The sequence below is a fragment of the Streptopelia decaocto genome, assembly GCF_964273445.1.
Source record: "Streptopelia decaocto genome assembly, chromosome: 2".
In the NCBI taxonomy this organism is placed as follows: Eukaryota; Metazoa; Chordata; class Aves; order Columbiformes; family Columbidae; genus Streptopelia; species Streptopelia decaocto.
This window is the reverse complement of record NC_138655.1, coordinates 100,652,387-100,671,675: the sequence shown is the minus strand read 5'-3', so window position 1 is coordinate 100,671,675 and position 19,289 is coordinate 100,652,387. Positions and strand designations below refer to the sequence as shown.

At 37.4% G+C, this 19,289-nt stretch overlaps 1 protein-coding gene across 1 annotated transcript in view; it reads right to left on the bottom strand.

The window, feature by feature from the left end:
* Positions 1-18,747, bottom strand: part of SLC9A3 (solute carrier family 9 member A3) — a gene marked incomplete at both ends in the record, with an annotated part of 53,016 nt that extends 34,269 nt beyond the window's left edge. The window contains one exon of the mRNA XM_082044674.1: positions 18,552-18,747. Within this exon, the coding sequence (XP_081900800.1) occupies positions 18,552-18,747 (196 nt within the window). The remainder of the gene's footprint in view (positions 1-18,551) is intronic.
* Positions 18,748-19,289: the final 542 nt, after the last annotated feature.

The window sequence follows — 19,289 nt, the reverse complement described above, 5'->3', positions numbered from 1 at the left end:
AATCCAAGGAATCACAAAATAATGTAGATTATTAAAAGATTTTCTACCTCTTTATTCAGACTTATTTCCATACTTCCCATGAAATACATGAATTTTCAAATGTTTCTCATTGACCTTGGTTGTACTAGATCTCTTTTTTAAGATCTCCTTCATGACTTGACCACACAAGTTTTCTACCCTTGCAACATTACCAAACACAGCATTTCTTGCCTGCATAGCTCTAGGCATACCTTTCAACTAATTACAGTTGTTTATGTAGTCTGCACAGAGGATATAGGAATTTTAATTATGAACATAAGAACTAGAAGAACTATTTGGTTGTGTAGCCAAGCCCTTCATTATCACAACACAACATTTAATGATCTTCATTTCAGAAGACTTTTGCTAAGCCTATGTGAAGGCACACCAGCACCTCTCATCACATAGTTAGAAACTTGATTCTGATTTCTAGCTTGGACTTGTTCATAGCTATTTTATATCCATTTTCCTTTGTGAAAGTGATGTCAATTTTCTTAAATAGTTCTTTTCCCCTCATGTTAAATCCTTCATTTCCTACTATATAAACACAGAGAGAAACATTCTGGTTTTGTTGCTTGTTTTTTGCTTGTTAAACTAAACCACTTATTTTCAGTCTTCAGTTCTCTCTATTTCAATCCGAGTTCACATTTTTGGACTGAGAGTCATGACAATATAGGTTGCATTTGGCATGAGTCACAGTAGAAGCAGATCCAACAGCATTATCATCATCTATCATTCAGCTACAACCTGGATTCGTTACCACATTAGTGACTCACAGTTATCCTGTATTCACTTCATGCAGGTGTGTACCTCTCTGCTTTTCATTCACAACCTCATGTAGAAATTCCTGTCACTGGTCCCTGAGTGAAACTGCCCTTGGAATTACTGTGTGCCCTTGGAATCCCTTCTCCTAGTCCTCATGATTATATGTTTTTGCTAGTACAACAGCCAGATCAACATGAATATTGATAATGCTTAGGGAAGTTTGTCATCAGAAACCTTCAGTAGGATACTTCACCTATTCGTGCAGTAGTAATTAAAAAAAAAAAAAATCTGCTTAAGACCAGTCCAAAAACTAAACTCTAGTGACTTCCACAAATAAACATCCTGCAGTTTCATACTTTGTCTTGTCCTTTCCTTACCCACCAGTAGCTGTTCTACCCCCATCTTATTAACAGATGAATTTAGGCCTAAATCAAAGGAGAAAAAAAAAAAAAAAAAATTCCATTATGTTCTAAGAGTGGCTCAGTTGAAGTAAAAATTCAAAGCATTAGGGAACTGTTTTTCTGTTCTGTCCAGGAAGTGTTCGAGAAGACTCAACATGGCTGAAGCTGATAATTATTATTTGTATTTGCCTTTCTAATCTTTATCAACAAAGTGAGGTCCATTTTTTTTCCTGGTCAGGAGACTGATAGCGTATTTTATAGTCCTTTACATTCTGTTCTGTGGACCTTTCAGCAATTGTATTCTGCAAGTCTTATGAACTGATTTTGACATTTTGAATTGTTTATGTACAAGTGGTACAAAACCCATAAAGAAAAAGCTTTTACAAATTTAGTATAAGCAATATTACTCAGATAAATCTTAAATTATTTTATTAATCAGTATCTTAAGCTTTTACCCAATCTAGCAAAAATTTAAAGATTTATTGAAAAACTCAGAGATATTTTATATCTGAAGAAACTCAGAGATATAATGTATGTGTATTGTATAAGAAGCCGTAAAAGCCGTTTTTGGTATAGGTCCTTGGATACTGTCTTAAAATGTACTACATGAACATGACTACTAATATTATTAATACTTAATCTTAGACATATTTTTCCTAAGCAAGGAATAAAGTCCTTCATATTTCATTTGTTTAGATGAACTGGTTTGACTTTGGTTTTATCCAGCTCAATAAAGCTTTCTTTATTTGTCACATAGGCAATGATCATCATTTACAAAGTATACAGCATTGTAATGGGATCATTAAACAGGAGATTTTTAGGTCGCTGTTCTTTGTAGGTAAACAATTAACAAAATATGTTAGCAATTAAAAATGCAACAAACATACAGGTCAAGGTTCCAAGTTGATAGGTCATAACATAAAAAGATAGCCCCAAGTCAAATTCAAAGACGTGTGTGAGTAAGCAACTATTACCTCTATAAGTACTTAGAACATAATGAAATTTAAACAGCCAGGTACAGTTTGTCATAATTGTGCCAAATAGTTCTTATTTGAAGGAGCAGTCCCACTGCAATGCAAGTGTGGTACCATTTGGCCCTTATGGAAATGAAAGGCCCTGAAAGAAAAATGGGAACAGTCAAAAATAATATTTCAAAATGAGAGCAAAGTACATGCTAAAAACACCTTGAAGTATGGTAGAGGATATAAAACAGGGCAGCAAAAGTTTTGTAAAACTTCTTCATTTCCTATGCAAAGGTATTAGAATTAAGTTTGAAATACTACCTTCTTGCTCAAGTTAATATTCCTCACAGACTGAATTCAGTTAAGGGTTTCAACGAGTTTTCTGTGTTTAAGGTGCTGTCAGTACATGATATGCCATACCAAATACAAATATAAAGAAGCACAGTTGAAGGGTATTACATACCAGAGATACTCTGTTTACAAAAGAAGAAAAATACTATGTTTCTGTCATAACCTCTTCCATTATGTGTTAAAGGGTCAGCAATAACTGTAAGTAGAATTAGCAGTAATTATCTGATCACTAAGGTAGTAGTGACTAAAATTATTGCCTGAGGTCTAAAAATCTGGATAATTTTACAGTAGAAATTAAAAAAGCATTTTGGGGCACAAAAACTTTCTATTAACAGAATACATTGCAACTGCTCCAGCTAATAAAAATAATCAAAAATTCACTGAAATTTATTGACAGAGGGTGAAAGAATTTTTTTATTTTTAAACGACCAGACTATTTTCCAGAAAAATGGCGAGAACTGACTTAAATAAAGACATGCCAAGAAATGCTGAGTTAACTCATTTCACATTATGAATTTTAGAAATTATTTTCCTTTTGACCCTCACTTTAATACAATAAATTAATTAAATCAAAGATCTGCCTTTGAAAATGTTTTGGCTTTTGCTCATACAGATAAAGAACTGCAAAGAAAAGTATTACTAGCAATATATGGAAACAGTTGTTCTGGTGTCGTGATAAACTGCATAAAGAATTACCAAAGCCTGAACACAAACAGAACCAGTTCATGTCCTTGGTTCAGCTCCACTGTACAAAGAAGAAAAATAAGATGAAAAATAAAAATTCAACTAATCTCAATAGTAGGATGAAACTCTAAAAATTTCTTTTTACTATAGGGACTTCCTGTTCTTCTCCAATACCTCTTCTTGCAGGGCACAGTAAGGATTGCTGACTGTTAAGAAGGGCATGAGGGACACAATTAAAGCCTAAGGGCTAGGGGGAATAGTTATGAAGGTTGCTCCAAGTCATGGGTTAGGAAAGCACTCTTTTTAAACCTTGGCAAATTGCTTTGCTTCCTGCCCCCTACATTTCACCCTGGCAAGATTTTAATCAGTACAACTGGAATAACATGGAATTACAGTGGAAATATTCCTGATTACAGCAGTAAACTAGATAAGTATTATGGTACTCAAATTCAGCATTGATGCCCACGGACAAAAAAACCTCACAAATGACAAGTAGCTCTTGCTCAAAACTGAAAACAACTTAATTTGAGAGTTGGCTAGTTTCCACTGAAAGTGAATATTACTGTGCACTCTGCAAAGCTTCAAAATCTTGCCAGAGTCTTACATTGGAGGAAAGGCTCTAGCAGCTTGATAAGAGTTTCGTGATGGATTACAACTCTTGTACATCATCTCAGAAACTCAGGTACGTTGTTTACATGTGCTAGGAATTTAGTAATTTCAGATTTTCTAGATGATATTATTTTTAATTAAAAAGCTAGAAACACTTCTAAGAGAAACACTCTCTATTGCCATAAGTTGTCCAAAATCCTCAGTGAAGGATTTGGGATTCCAAAATTTTGTCAAGAAATAGAGAAGAAAATATAAACTTTTTGTATATGAATGATGGTAAAATCAGGTGTCACCCACCTATTTCTCCATATACAATTCCCTTTGTGGAGTTTTACTTAATGACAGAATGGCTCTTTTGACATCAGTGGTACTAGTCAGAAGTAAGATGGTGAGGAACTGAGGGAGGTGATATGTGGGAAAGAAATAGGCAAGAATTCTCATTTTATAATTCTTGCACACTACTGTCTGTTCATTCCACAGAAGGTTAAGAAAGCGCCATTTTCATCAATCAAGTTTGTGAGATTCTGTCTTAGGCAATAGAGAGCAGAAGACTTCCTCACTGAATGCTTCCTTACTGAATGCACTTATTCCTGCCCATAAAGGGAGTAATTTTGCTCAGAAATCCAGGTACATGTGTTATTTTGCCACAGATTTAAGAAGAGATCAATTTATATCACTCTATATTTTTCTGGCAAATGGGTCTGAGACACTATCATGTAATGTGCTTTAACATAGCTTTGATTTTTGTCCTTATAACTTTTATGACTAGGTAATACGTTAACTCTCATACCTTCATTATCTTATTTCGAGGTGAAGTACACGATGATAACAGCGGGAAGAACAGTAGTTTAAGAATTGTCCTTATACTACAAAATGTAGAACATGGAAAATAGGTTTGGTGTTTCAAAATGGAGTAGGAAGGTGATGATGAGATGGCTGTTTTTTCAGTTATGCATTTGTGTTTTGTAGTGCATATACAGGGAAAATAAGAAAGGTTAACGTACAAAAGGAAGTTCACAAGGAGATTAGTTTAAACTGATTTTCCACAGTGAAGAAGCAAAAAGGAGGGGAAAAAACAAACTGACTGAAGTTGTACTTGAAGTAGCTCACAACTCAAACACTTTAGTTACTGAAGATGAATGCTTGTTTCAAGAAAAAAAAAAAAGGAGAGTAGAAATCAGACACAAATCTCTTCCTAACTGAAAACCAAATAACCCTTGAGGTCCCTTCCAACCTAGTATTCTATGATTCTATGAGCCCAGAATGTCACATATATAGACTAAACATGATAGAGAGTACAAAGTTTTATCAACATAGGATTCTTTGCTTTATATAGGAAAATGTCCTTTATACAGTCAGATGCCTTCTGACACAGGATAAAGATTTTGTATTTATTCCTAAAAATATTTGTGCAAAAATTCATTTTTGGGGAACAGTAGGAATTCAGTATGAATCAAATATTATACCTAGCATAAGCACAGTAGTGACTCTTATGTCTTCTATTACGACATATATGTGAACTGAACTTCAGCAGAATCACAGAATCAGAATAGTTTGGGTTGGAAGGGACCTTCAAAGCTCATCTAGTCCAACCCCCCTGCCATGAGCAGGGACATCTTCAACTAGATCAGGTTGTTCAGAGCCCTGTCCAGCCTGGCATTGCATGTCTTCAGGGATGAGGCATCTACCACATATCTGGGCAACCAGGTCCACCACCCTCATTGTAAAAAAATTTCTTCTTTATATCTAGTCCAAATTGCCTTTTAGTTTAAAACCATTATCCCTTGTCCTATCACAACAGGCCCTGCTAAAAAGTCTGTTCCCACCCTTCTTATAGGCTCCTTTAAACACCGAGAGGCTGCAATAAGGTCTCCCTAGAGCCTTCTCTTCTCCAGGCTGAACAACCCCAACTCTCTCAGCCTTTCTTTATAGGAGAGGTGTTCCATCACTCTGGTCATTTTTGTGGCCTCCTCTGAAGTCTCTCCAACAGGTCCATGCCTTTCTTGTACTGAGGGATCCAGAGCTGGACACAGTACTCCAGGTGGGGTCTTACCAGATCTAAGGGGCAAAATCACCTCCCTCAAACTGCTGGACATGATCCTTTTGATGCAGCCCAGGATGCAGTTGACTTTCTGGGCTGCGAGTGAACATTGCTGGCTCATATCCAATAAAGGGAGTTAAATTATTTACACACAGATAAATCATAAGTAAGAAAAGGCTTATAACGGAAAAAAATATGTATGTGGACTTAATTCTGTAATACCTTCATATGTGTGTAGATGTCAGGATACATTCTGGAAAAAAGGAAAAAAAAAAAAGCTAGAGCAGAAAATCATCAACTTGACAGAAAGACCTAGCAGAACTGACACTGACTTATATCAGCTATAAAATAAAAAATACAGGAAGGTTAGTCCTGCTTTTGTCCTAAGCTAAAAAGTGTTGTAAAGAGCAAGATTTCATAATTTTCTGCTATTATTGTTTGTTTGTTTGTTTCATTAATCTCTTGAAATCCTGTACATGAATATACTGCTGGTCCTGATAGGGAGGGAAACAAGGAGTGAGATTAACAGGTAGCCAAGTTTCAGCTGAATTTTCCTTAAATCTATGGATTCTCCACTTTCTGCTGTGTTGGCTAGCATCTAAGTAATCATATGATATACAGGATATATTTTACTATTTTAATTTCAGTTGTGAATGTTTAGTGTGGCAGCAACTGAATCTGCTTGATGGTTTATTTGTACTTCCATCATATTCTGAACTGATAAGCAGTTCCCAAAGTATGGGGCTCTTTAGCAGGCTTCTTTCAGCCTCAGGTACAGATACTGTGTTTTAGACACTACAGCACAAACACTACTGTTGACTGTAGTACTACTTCACTTGACTATAATCATAAAACATTTATCAGATGAGGGCATAAAGACAAGATTCTACTGACTTTCAACACATTGGGATCCTTCAGCATGTATCAGAGAACACATGCTACATCCGGCAGTAAGAGGAAAACATAGCAATAGAACATTCATCCTCACTTTTGAGTACGTCCTTCCTGACACAAGAGCTTCAGTACCCATACACAAGCTGAGTTTCCACCTACAGTAGCAAGTTTATCTTGGACTGGTTTTAATCTTTACTTCTAAATCACAATAAATAGTAGGAAACTTCATACTTCCTCTTGCTGTTTTCACATCCTCATACTTTCAAACACCAAACAGCATTATTCAAGGGAACATGCCTTGAAAACTATGTTTTTAGTAAGGTTGTATTCATTAGGAAAAACTGAAGAATCAAGATGCTTTATTGAATGCTCAAAAAGAATAGATTTGTCTCAAAACAAAAGGCTTTATCTTTTCACTTAATTACCATTTTATTCACTACAAGTATTCCAGACAAAAAACCAAGATGTACTTCTGCTTACTGAAATGCTAGGGAACACCAGGTTGCAAATAAGAATAATGTATTATGTATTAATGAACTGTTGCTCCTCCTAACTCTGTGATAAATGTGACGACCTTTTTTTTTTGACTCATGAAGTGTAATAACCTCATCCTCAGATGAGAGAATGTCTGAAACTTGATTGAATTAATTTGAGCAGGGGGAGGGGGAAGCATTTATCTTTCACTGACTTCAAAACCATATCATCACACTCTGTGGGAAAAAAAAAAAAAGAAAAGAAAAAAAAGTGTAGTTTCTAGACATGTTATTTTTTTATTTATAATAAAAATTTTGAAAGAGTACAGACCTTTTTTTTCTAAATGTTATCAAGAAGAAACTAATTAAACCAGCCTTCTCTTTCCAGACACTTTTACTGTGTAAGTAATGTTATAGATGCTGCACAACCACTTAGATAACTGATCTGAGTGAGCTCCCACCTTCCTTGGTTTACAACCTATCTTTCATTCTTGTCTTGAATCATAAGACTTTGCTGCACAAGAGACTATGGAACACAGAAGTAAATTTAAAAAAAAAGGTAAATACTAAAACAGAAAAGCACTTCAAACTCTGCAACTATGAATAGCTGCAACATACTGTTGTTTTGTTGGGTTTGGGGTTTTTTTCTAAACCCGTTAGGTATAATCATGTACAGATCAGCAACAATGCATCAACTGTGAGATTCGTAATCCACCTTTAAAAAACCCAGATAAAATGAAGATATATAAGATTATTTGCAGTAGATAGTAAGGTGGCTCCCTGCTTTGAAGGAATACTTAGCATAACATTGAAGAGAACAAAGTGATGCTGACTAGTCATCTTGTCTAGGAAGTGCTTTGTTAGTGGGGAAAAAACTAAGCCTTGCTATGCATGTTCTTTTTACATCTCTAAAAGGCAACATCCTCTAAGATACACTGTACTCGACAGGATAACATGTACAGCCACTGGATGAACCCCTGAGGACAGATTGCCGAAGAGAAAAAGTTTTTCTCTCAAAGCTCTACAGAGCAAAGTATAAAAAATCTTATCTTGCTAATTCATGGTAAGAATTTATGACTAATGGACATATTGATAGAATCTGTCAGGTAGAAGTTTATGACAAAATTCATTCAATGAATGGAAGATACATGAACAGAAATCCTCTGACGGTAGTCAAATATTTATCTTTTTTATTATACCAAAACAGAAATTAAGAAAAGAAATTAATTAATACATTTATTTACTAGACACAAGGTAAATATGTACATACTTTCTGCTTTTCTTTTTCCCTCACAATATAATTACACCATTTTTATGGAACATACGTAATAGCCCTCTTATTTGTAGCTTCCTTTCTGCCCTCTCACAGTACTTTCTATCTTACATTTTTATTATTGATCAGTGCACTGATCAACATAAACCCTTTTTTTTTAAGTCTAGACTATCTTATTCAGCTTGTTACACTAGAAAGACTGTGCATGCAATTTAAGTAAATTCTTTACCTATTAAAACACCTATGATTGCTTTTCCACATGGCATCTATGGTAGTAAGTATTAAAGAAACATGAGAATAAATGCAGTATTTATGAAATATTTCTACTTAGAAAAAGAATACAGTATTCTCCACTAATGATCATCCATGGCTACTAATCTAAACAGATAACTGAGCTCAAAATATCTTCCTCTACACTCCAATAATATACCTTGATGAAATACAAGTTCAATAGTCTAAATATCCTTCTATTCAGAGTCAGAGCTCACACAGTCTTTTGTGAGGTGAAATTAAGATAGGAAAAAATAAGTTTGTATAAGGAAGTGATAGGAGACTGCCACGGTCATAACTATCATGGACTTGGAAATTTCCTTGTCCTTTAGGAGAGTAAAGATCTGTAATGATGGAATATCCGCCTGCATAGTTTTGCATGAGGGCTTGGTTTAGGTTTTGTAGATTTGTTTGCTTGTTTGTTTGTTTGTTTGTTTTGAGGTTCTTTTTTCAGAGGTACAGAGGCAGTCATCTCAAGAAAAATCCCATTAGAAATGGGGAAACTGAGACAGTATTGCAAAGTACCAGTGCTGCTATTCGTGTAACTGGAAGACCCAGTACCTAGTACAGAGGAGGACTACAGATGAGTGCTTTCTGGCATACAGTTGTGGGCAAAAGAGGGATTTGTAGTAAGCAGATCTATCACCCTGTTCTGCAAGAAGCAGGGAACACTACAACCACCACCTCCAGGTTTATACATGTTCCTGCTGAATCAGCTGGCTACTGCTTGAGCTTGGTACTGCCAGTTAATAGATCTCACTGCGCATTCCCATCATGTAATACTATTCATTGGAATATTAGGTCATCCTGAAGAATTGTTTGTCTAAAATAAGCGATGGAACTCATACTGTATCAGCTAAGAGAAGGCAGAAGAGTGGTTGACATATGAGTGAAATCTGTTTGGATCAGAAAATGGAGGCCATTCTGATCAGAAAGCACTCAGATTAGAGGATAGATGAATTTTATGCTGATACCTTGTCATTCTTTAATTAATGATGGAATGACCATCGTGGCCACCATATGGCCACCATGTATTCTCCTCTCCTCTGTATATTTACATGCGATTTTCCTCCAGTTAATAGAAGTGTACTGATTCCATCAAAACAGCATGCAGAAGTGTTTCTTTCTTTGACCAGGTAGGATATGGGTAAAGTTTCTTCTGTGTATGAATACTGCTGACCCAAAGACCAGGATCTGCAGGTCTAGCTGATAGAGTAACTAATTCTAGAAACCAGTTCCAGGCACATAAAGGTCAAAAAATTCCTCAAGAGTAGTCAGCATAGCTACACAGAGAGAAAGTCATGCTTGACTCCCTTGGTTAACTTACATGCTTAAGTGACAAGTCTGGTAGAAGAAGGGAGATCAGTGGCTAGTGTCTATTGGGCCTTCAGTAAGGCTTGTTACAGTCTCCTCATAGCCCCATATAGTCCAAAGAGCCTCATAACCCCTCAAGCTGTTGCCATAGGGTCTGGATGAGCAGACAGTGAGGTGGATTGAAATCCAACTGAATGGCCGGGTCTGGAGGATGGTGGTCAGTGGCACAAAGTCTAGTTGGAGGCCAGTAGGATGCAGTGTACCCCAGGAATGCATACTGGATCCAACACTGTTCAATATTCTCATTAATAGTCTGGATGATAGGGCAGAGTATACTCTCAGCAAGTTTGCTGATGACACAAAGTTGGGAGGAGTGTCTGATAGGGCACAGGGTCGTGCTGACATTCAGAGGAACCTCAACAGGCTGGAGAAATGGGCTGACAGGAACCTCAGGAAGTTCAGAAAGGAGAAGTGCAAAGTCCTGTACCTCGCAAGGAACAACCCCATACACCAAATATATGCTGGGGGCCACCCAGCTGGAGAGCAGCTTGGCAGGAAAGGTCTTGGTGTTCCCAGTAGACACCAAGTTGAACATGAGCCAGCAATGTACCCTTGTAGCAAAGAAGGCTACTGGTATCCTGTGCCGTTAGGCAAAGTATTGCCAAGCAAGCCAAGGTAGATGCTCTTTCCCCTCTATTCTGCCTTGGTGAGGCTGCATCTGGATTACTGTGTCCAGTTCTGGCCTCCTCATCTTAAGAAGGACAAGAAAAGGAGTCCCATGGAGAGCTACAAAGATTATTTGGGCTCTGGAGCATCTTTCTTATGAGGAAAGACTGAGAGAGCTGGGTCTATTCAGTCTGGAGAACTTAATTAAAACCAAGTCCTATAGCAGTTTGAACTGCAGACTGTGCATTGAAAGAGAAGAACAAGCATTCAAACCCTGTTTCATTCACCCTGGCATGAATATTATAACCACTTAAGCCACTAAATAACATTTATTAAATCAATTTGTTAAGCGTATGTCTAAGCAGTCAAGGCCTGAAAATCTACATCCAAATATTCATCAGTGCTGCTATTCCACTGCAGTAAGAGGATTCTAATAAGTTCATACTGCAACAGTATTTAGTTTTATGTATGAACACTTAATAATTATACCTTCAGTACAACTGTTAGCATTGTTGTACTTAAGTTAACATAAAGCCATCTTATTTCAACCTATGTCATCTAGTCCCTGGAGTACTATCATACCACCAAACCAATGTAACAATAGTCATTTTAATAAAGGAGACAGAACTGTGACAAAATAGTTAACATAAAATGAGTTTTGTGTTTAGATGAGCCTCTCCATCAGTTTACAATCTGTTTGCACCTGGGAGATTTTACTTATGAAATCTTACTGGCTCAAGACCTTTACAGATTTCTAAATATTTAATATTTTCCTCGAAGTCCAACTTTGGGAAGTGAATGAATCCATAAAGCTTCCACTTTCCACCTTTTTTTTTTTTTTAATACTTTTAAAAACTGCAATTGAAGCAGAGAAAATCATAGCCAAATGTTTTTGAAAATCAGTTTACAATCTACTTGGGTATTTTCTTTCTTGGTGTCTGACTATTGCTACCTATAACATGCAGGGTTGACAACAGGATGAGGCATTTTTTACTTTCAATAAACAAAACCAGAACTCACTGAGGCACATATCAGTGAATCCAGAATGAGTTCTACTTTCAGTTATTGGAAGGAGAAAACTCTCCAGATCCATCTACTTTAAAACCTTTCAGAATATTTTGCCATTTTCTTCTTCCATGAATAAACATGAAATATTCGCGCCTTAATTAAAAGTGTTTCCACTTGAGGTGTTGCATTTCATCTTGATTGGCTCTTCCACGTCAGCCTGTAGTTTCAGTATTTATGACTTTATGGTTCTTTACATAGCAGCCAACTGGGTGTCATGTCACTACTTTCTTAGGGGTGAATACATCGTAAGCTATTTTACAAAAGGAATCAAAATACTACAACACAGACCACCAGTCATAGTCTGTAGTTTACTGTAATTTTAAATGGCTGCCACTTGTAGCAAGTTATTTGGGATGTCAGTTTAAGTGCACTACTGCAGAGAGATAGGAAAAATCAGGAAGAATTTCCTGAAAGAATAAAAAGAATATTCAGATAAGAAATATTCTTCTGACTTTGGACTCGACACTTCATCTTGGAATAGAACGAACCATACAGAAGGTACAAAAGAACTCAGTAATCCATTAATCCATTATTTCAGAGCAACTAAACCATGGTAAATAGGGGGGAAAGAAGTTTTGTGTTTGAATTCAAAACATTTCTTTAAGCAAACTGGTGGTGAAACTCACTGACATTTTACAGAGTTCTGGAAAAGCAACCCTCTTACTGCCGGGTCGGAGTAATAACTCAGGACTTCCAATGCCAGCTCCCCTGCTAAGCATCTCTAATGCACAGATCTCCACAAAACAAAGGAGACCTCACAAAGCCTTTTACTCAAAGAACTAATGTACACTTGAAAAAGTTTGCTGCTTGCACTTACTACTTGCAGGCCTGTGGTCTGCTGCATTACCACATGAGACATTTACAGTCACTTGGGGTGTTTGTAGATCAACCTTAGTAATAAGTGGTTTTAGCTCTGAAGACAGTAAATCAATGGTTTCAACAGTCCTAAGACTACAGTATTAAAAGGTTTCCATTGTTCTACAGAGAACACCGAGCACTTTGCACACAGGTACCTGAAAGTAATTTATGGCAGAGATCCTTTCTTAGGTATGCGTGCCTGAACTGTACTCAACTCAGGGCCATTCTCAAAATGCCATTGTTTTCTTAGGTAATTCCCACAAGTTGTCATTGTATATTTGCTATTCATCAGGGGATGTAACCTGAATCTTGTTGAATTATACTTTCCTGATATCTTCTTCCCTAGTCTAAATAATTAATACTTGAGACTTGCAAGACTTGGCAGGGGTGGGGGGGGAAGAAGAGAGATGTGTGTTTCAGGGAGGCAGGAAGGACAGGAAAAGAATGAGTAAGGTACAAGAGTAAAATGGAAATAAAATGTGGAAACAGACATCCGCTTGTAGATTATAAATTCGATAAAAACATGGCTTAGACAGTTGTTCCTAGGACTGGAAATGCTAAGTTGCTATTCTATGTTGGAAATGTTCTTTTCAGCTGCCTAAGATGTTGCATAAAGAAGGTAATGCCTTAGAAGTCAGAGATTTTACAGTACCTAACATTCCTAGCTCACAGGTATTCTAAACAGCAATTTGCATGAGGAAATACAGCATCTTACTAAAAGGAAGATACCTCAGTTGTATAACATAATTGCCAGCACAAATTTATAGTATTTCTATGTATATGTATGCATATGCCTCCTTGATAATTATGCCAACCTGTTCCAGCTTCTACTGAGTTCAAAATAAAAGTAAAAGATGTATTTTTTCCTTGTTATCTTGTTCAATATATGGGGGAAGGTAGCCAAGTCCAGACTTCCTAATCATAATGCCAAGTCCTTTTTCATATTATCACTTGCTAGTGAAAGCAGCTTTTAAAAACCACTACAATCATGACAAGCAGGGTAGTTAAAGCTTTGCAGGGTCCTCACCATTTGAGTCTCTGACTCCATTTTCAGTTAAAAACTTCCAATAAAGTTCTGCTAAGCGTCCTTCAAAATTTCTTCTTAAAGGTGTTATTTACTGGAGAACTGCCAACAGAAGAACTTTTATCACATTTTTTGCTCTTATTAAAACAATAACCTAAATCACTTTCTCTGAGTAATTGACACTTTTCACTAGTGCTAAAATGCCAGGAGGAAAAAACTGGGAGTCAAACAGGCTTTTGTTTTGACAGTTTGCTTTGGAGGGAGGGGTATTGATTTCCTCGAAGAAAATACTGCCTCAGGAATCTAAGTTGGATGAGTTGTTAGACCTGCATTTCACAGTTCCTTCCCTAGCCCATCCCTAATATGCTTAAAATTCTCCAGAGCAATTGTTTATCTTAACAAAACAGTCAGTAGATTTCCTTTCTCAGAGTAGTTTGAGACAATATGAAGGGACCTGGGCATGCAGAAACAGGAGCATTTTTGGGAACCCATATCTCTGTAAGCTTAGACATACAGTGTGTTTTACAGCTCATGTCCTGGGGTCTAAAGAGCTGATTGACTCAACCTGTCCATCTGACACAGTATCTTTTTGAGATATCACTAGGCCAGCCTTCTCCTCAGCATTTGTTCGTTGTTGTTGAACCACTTCTTCACCCTCCTCCAAAGCATTGTGGCATTCCTGAAAACAGATTTACCAGCTGCCCTGGATTCAAATTTCACTTCCACTTTCAAAGTTCTTATATAAAAGCCTTTAGAATTTGTGCACAACTACAGAGATATTAAGAATTTTTTTTAAAGTCTTCTGTGACACTCTTAGACTCAGCATATAAACTATACAAACAAAAACAGTGGCAAGAGGTTTGACTCACAGATAATGAGAGGGCTATGTAGCCTTCCTCATTCCTGTTCGTAGTCTCTCTCCCACCATTTCTTACAGTTGCTTATCTGCTCCACATTGAGCAAGTTCAGGGGGCTAAACAGACAGAAAGGCTGCTTTGTAGGCATTTTTAACTATCCTGAAATCATATATCTTATATATATCATATGTTATCATCCACAAAAGGATCTAAGCCACCAGTAGGAATTTTACAAATTGCCCAACATAAATTCCAATGAAAATATAAATGCAATCTCTGTCTCCTAGGATTTTGAACAAGCATTGAAGCATGAAACAGATTTCTTTTTTTTTCAACAGACATGGCCTCAGAAACATCCTCAGAAAAAAAATTATATACAATATTCAGAGTTAAAACTATTTATTCTCTTGCCCATTTTTAGTTCTTGAGTTGATTATTGCTTTCCTTCTACATGTTTCCAAATTTGTTTTCTGATCTCCTTCCTACTTCTGGCTTTTTTTTTTTTGTAGCAGACTGTCCTGCCACTGTTTGCATGTTCTACATGTCTGTTTATTAAAAAGTTATTTTCAATATGTCATCTGTTAAAGGAGGAGAGCACATGATAAAGTACACTTAGAAAGCATGTGCAAGGATGGTGAGTGTGCATGTGTCTTAATTTGGAACTATACAGTGCAATATGTTGATAAAAATGTAACATCCTTTATCAACATAGTTAGAGTAGGTAAAGTCCTAATCTATATCTCTAACTACATATACATATATGCATGTATTTGCATATTTTATTCATTGGTATTGCTTGTTTCATCCGGAGAACTGAGGTACAGGAAGTAGACACCTGAAGTCCACTAGGAGGGTTCTCAGCTGAACCTCATGTACCTTCTTCATGTAGATAAGATGTTTTTCTGGCTTAGCTTTACACATTTAAGTAGTTTATTGGCCTTATCCCGTAGGGATACTCATTTGTAGTGATAAAAGAGACTATCAAAAGAGGAAATAAAGATCATTAGCCAAAGGGTGCCTTAGAATGAAGAGTTGGAGCATTTCAAATGAAGAGGGTCAAATCAAATAAATTGTAGTATGTAAAACAGTACACTGACATGCATTAGAAGTTTCATAGTAGACACAGACAAATTAATTTATTTCCTATGGTGTATGAAAGCCAACTCTATGAAGAGTCTTCTTCCACAGTTTCATTGTGTCAATACTTAAACATGCCCAAGAGATATAAGTATTCTTCACATAAAGAAAAAAAAAAAAAAAGCAGCTTCCTTCCTACAAAACCCAAAACACTAGGCATCTCTTCATGCTTACAAGATGCTTATGAGATTTCACATACAATAGTTTATGTTGCAGCTCTTTGACAGTACCGATTTACATTCTGAATGTACACAACATGAACGTCAAGTCCCATAAAATCCACCAGAATCTCCTATTAAATACACATTTCCCAAGCAATATAAAATCATGAACTGAAACTTTTTTCTGAAAAACAAAACAAAACACACAAGAATAAAAAAACCCTATAATAATAATTATAATAACCCACACACAACAAACAAACCCCACAAAGGTCTAAGGTTATCCTAATGCAAGAGAAGGCAAAGTATTCTCATACACTTTTCATCCCCAGCTACCAGTTGTAATTCCCAGAACACTCTTTGCTGACCCAATTGCCTATAATCCACCAGTAAAACAGTTTTCCCAACCTCTGTAGCCATGGAGAAGTGAGCTTGCATGTGTGAGAACAGCTCCTCCCCTAAAGAAAAACCCACAGCAAACCCAGCATTTTGACTCCACTACCTTTGCCCTCCTTCAGGTAGTAAAGCAAGAGACACAAGGGCAGATGTTCTGTATTTTCTTCCTTAGTTCTTTCTGTCTGCTTTTCAAATGTCTAAAACTTCTTTGATCCAGCATAGCATTTTTACCATTCAAAGTCTTTCAATAGATTTCTGGTCTGCTTTCAAGAACCCTTGACACACCAAGACAGATAGAAGGCTGAGAAGCAGTTTTTTTCATTTTCCTTTCTCATTGACTTATATGAATACCTTCATACTTTCTTCATTAATAAGATGTTTAACAATGAGTGTACATTTCTGCTTTTCTCTATTTTATTTGTGACTGGTGGGGAACACAGGAGCATTCACAGGCTCTCAGCGGAATACAGCAGTTGTACATTGCTGCTTCAGAGACCATGTCCAGATTAGTATATCATTGCAATTACAAATGTGAAGAAATAAAAGAATAAATCTTGAGAATTTTTCAGAAGAAAAATGATAGCGTTGATGATAGATACTATCTACCAGCAAGTGAGATGCTCTGTGCAGCTGTGAAAAAGTGCAAAGAATTTAAAAACAGAACAAGTAACATTCATCTTCTGAACTCAAAGAACAATTAGTGCTTTATGAAGAGTTTATACTGAGGACGTCATGGTAAAATGGCTCATTTTAATACAAACTGATCTTAACCCAGGCCACTGCAATTTAAATATGGGACAATCTAACTGTCCTATTAGCTTCATTTGGTTTCTGACACAGCACTGATATGGTTGTGCAGCACTAATACTACTCTGTACAACTGTGGCACATGTACAAAGCAGCAAAGCCTTAGTAACACAGAGGGCAAAGAGTTATTTAGAAGAGCATCTCAAAAAGAAGGTATAAATGTGTATTAGTTTAGTTTAGCACCATTTTATAGGGATTCAACATTGTCACTGTCTTTACCTGTATCTGATTTCCCCAGTATTCTACTTGATATAACCCACCAATAAAAGTAAACTAAAATAAAACTGTGTTTTTATATAATCTACAAAATGCAGCAACCATCTGAACACAAACTATTTCCAAGGTGTAGTTCAACAGTGATTCATACAAAGGTATTCAGTTATATCTATGGTTAAGCAAGTGAAACCGAAGATGCAGATATAACTGAAAAATGCTTTACAATACCTCTACATAACTTACTCCTCATTTTTAAAATGTTTTATTTGGATTTGGAGACAGCATTTTCCAACCAAGTCTTACTGTGTTTATCTTATGTGCTAAGCAGAATATACCTAAGTACATCTTTTTACATCTTCCATTCTCTGTGACATGTTAAATCCATGGAATATGATTTTAATATCCCAAATTATTATTAATCGTACAAGTACAGAAAACTATTAGTAAACTATTAGTAGGGTTTTCAGCTGATCATACCTTCTGGGTTAGAGACAATTTATTGAAAATTGAAAATTATATTTTTGGTGTCAGCCAAACTACAGGACTGCTTTTAGATCCAAAGCCAAAAGGACTGAAAATAATAGCATCAACCAAATAAAATACATTCCAATTGAATGGTGACTATTCTAGTTCAGCAGTGTTATAAGATTGTTTTTGGAAAAGTCACGAAGTTCAGAAAACAAGAGTTAGAGCATTTGTATAAATTCACTTTACACTGAAGTTAGACTAAGTCCTTGCTTTTCACTGATTCCAATTTCTTGAAAAAGCTCTGTGTATTCTAAAGCTTGTATTTTTTTTCATCTGTATCTCCATAAACTACACTCTTTCACTAATTCAGCAGCACTGCAAAGGAGAGAATGCTCAATTCACTTGTGTAGCGTACAGTGTTTATTTTTGATGGTGTTAGCTAATACTGCTATCAGTCACGATCAATAGAATAGCATATAATAAACTGGAATAGGTATTGTATAGTCAATACAGCCTGATTTCTTTTTCACTGCTATAAAAAAGCTTTTTCCCGGGAGCAACAGTAATGCAAGGTTTCAAGGAACTGCAAGGGTTTGCAAAGAGTCAGATGCCGGAGCCATAGCCTTAGGCGTTGAAAATGAACTAGATAACCCAGTGGGACAGGCGAAAAATCACACAGCTAAGCACCATGTAGGACAGTATTATGAAATAAGAACAGAGTACAGTAAACCCCCCGAAAACGAGTCAGTGGACTGATGATAAACTTTCTTCATTTACATGAGTGGGAGAAGGGAAAGGGGAAGGGAAAGTACATACGTTAATATAACTACAGACTCACCGATTTTGGCCAAGCTGGCCACAAGTATCCAGAGTGTAATGACATAAGGGTCCTTGACGTGTTCCCATTCGAAAGAGACGATGGCAAAGCTTTGATGCTGGCTGCTATTTATAGGGCTTCCCGAGCTTCTCTGTCCCAGCGCCACTGGGAGAGCCATCAGCCCCTGGAGGAACCCCACTCCAGATACCTGCCTCATCTCCAAGCCACACAGGAAAATCCTGCTTCCCCTTCCCGGAGAAATCCCGCCTCTTCAGAGGTCCTTGGGGGCGAGGTCCTTGTCCCTTCGCAGAGACGCGACGAAAGGCTGCGGGCGGTGGGACAGCGGTGCGCTCAGCAGGCGGCGGTGAGAGCCCTGTCCCGGCGGCGGCACTGGCTGGCTCCTGTGCTGCTTTGCACAGGGTGGCCAAGGAGGGGTCAGGGGCTCCGTGCACAGACAGATGCTTCGAGCTGGGGTCCTGCTGCTTGCCCGCACCTGCCTTTATCAGGCTGTTCCCGAACGGCCGGAGGCGGAGCTTTCCTGCCGCTCCCGCGGAGGCTGCAGTGCGGGGACAGCGATGACCTGACTGAGCACCCTTCGGGATCGGCAGGGGAGCTCCGTTCCGCCGAGGGAGTGACGGCAGGCTGAAGCTTGTGTCCACCGTCCCGGTTCGGCTGGGGGTTGGGAAGAAGTGTGCTTGAGCTTCTGGCGCTAGGAGCCAAGGCCGGGGGGCTCCAACGGGCATGTCCGAGGTGGAGCCC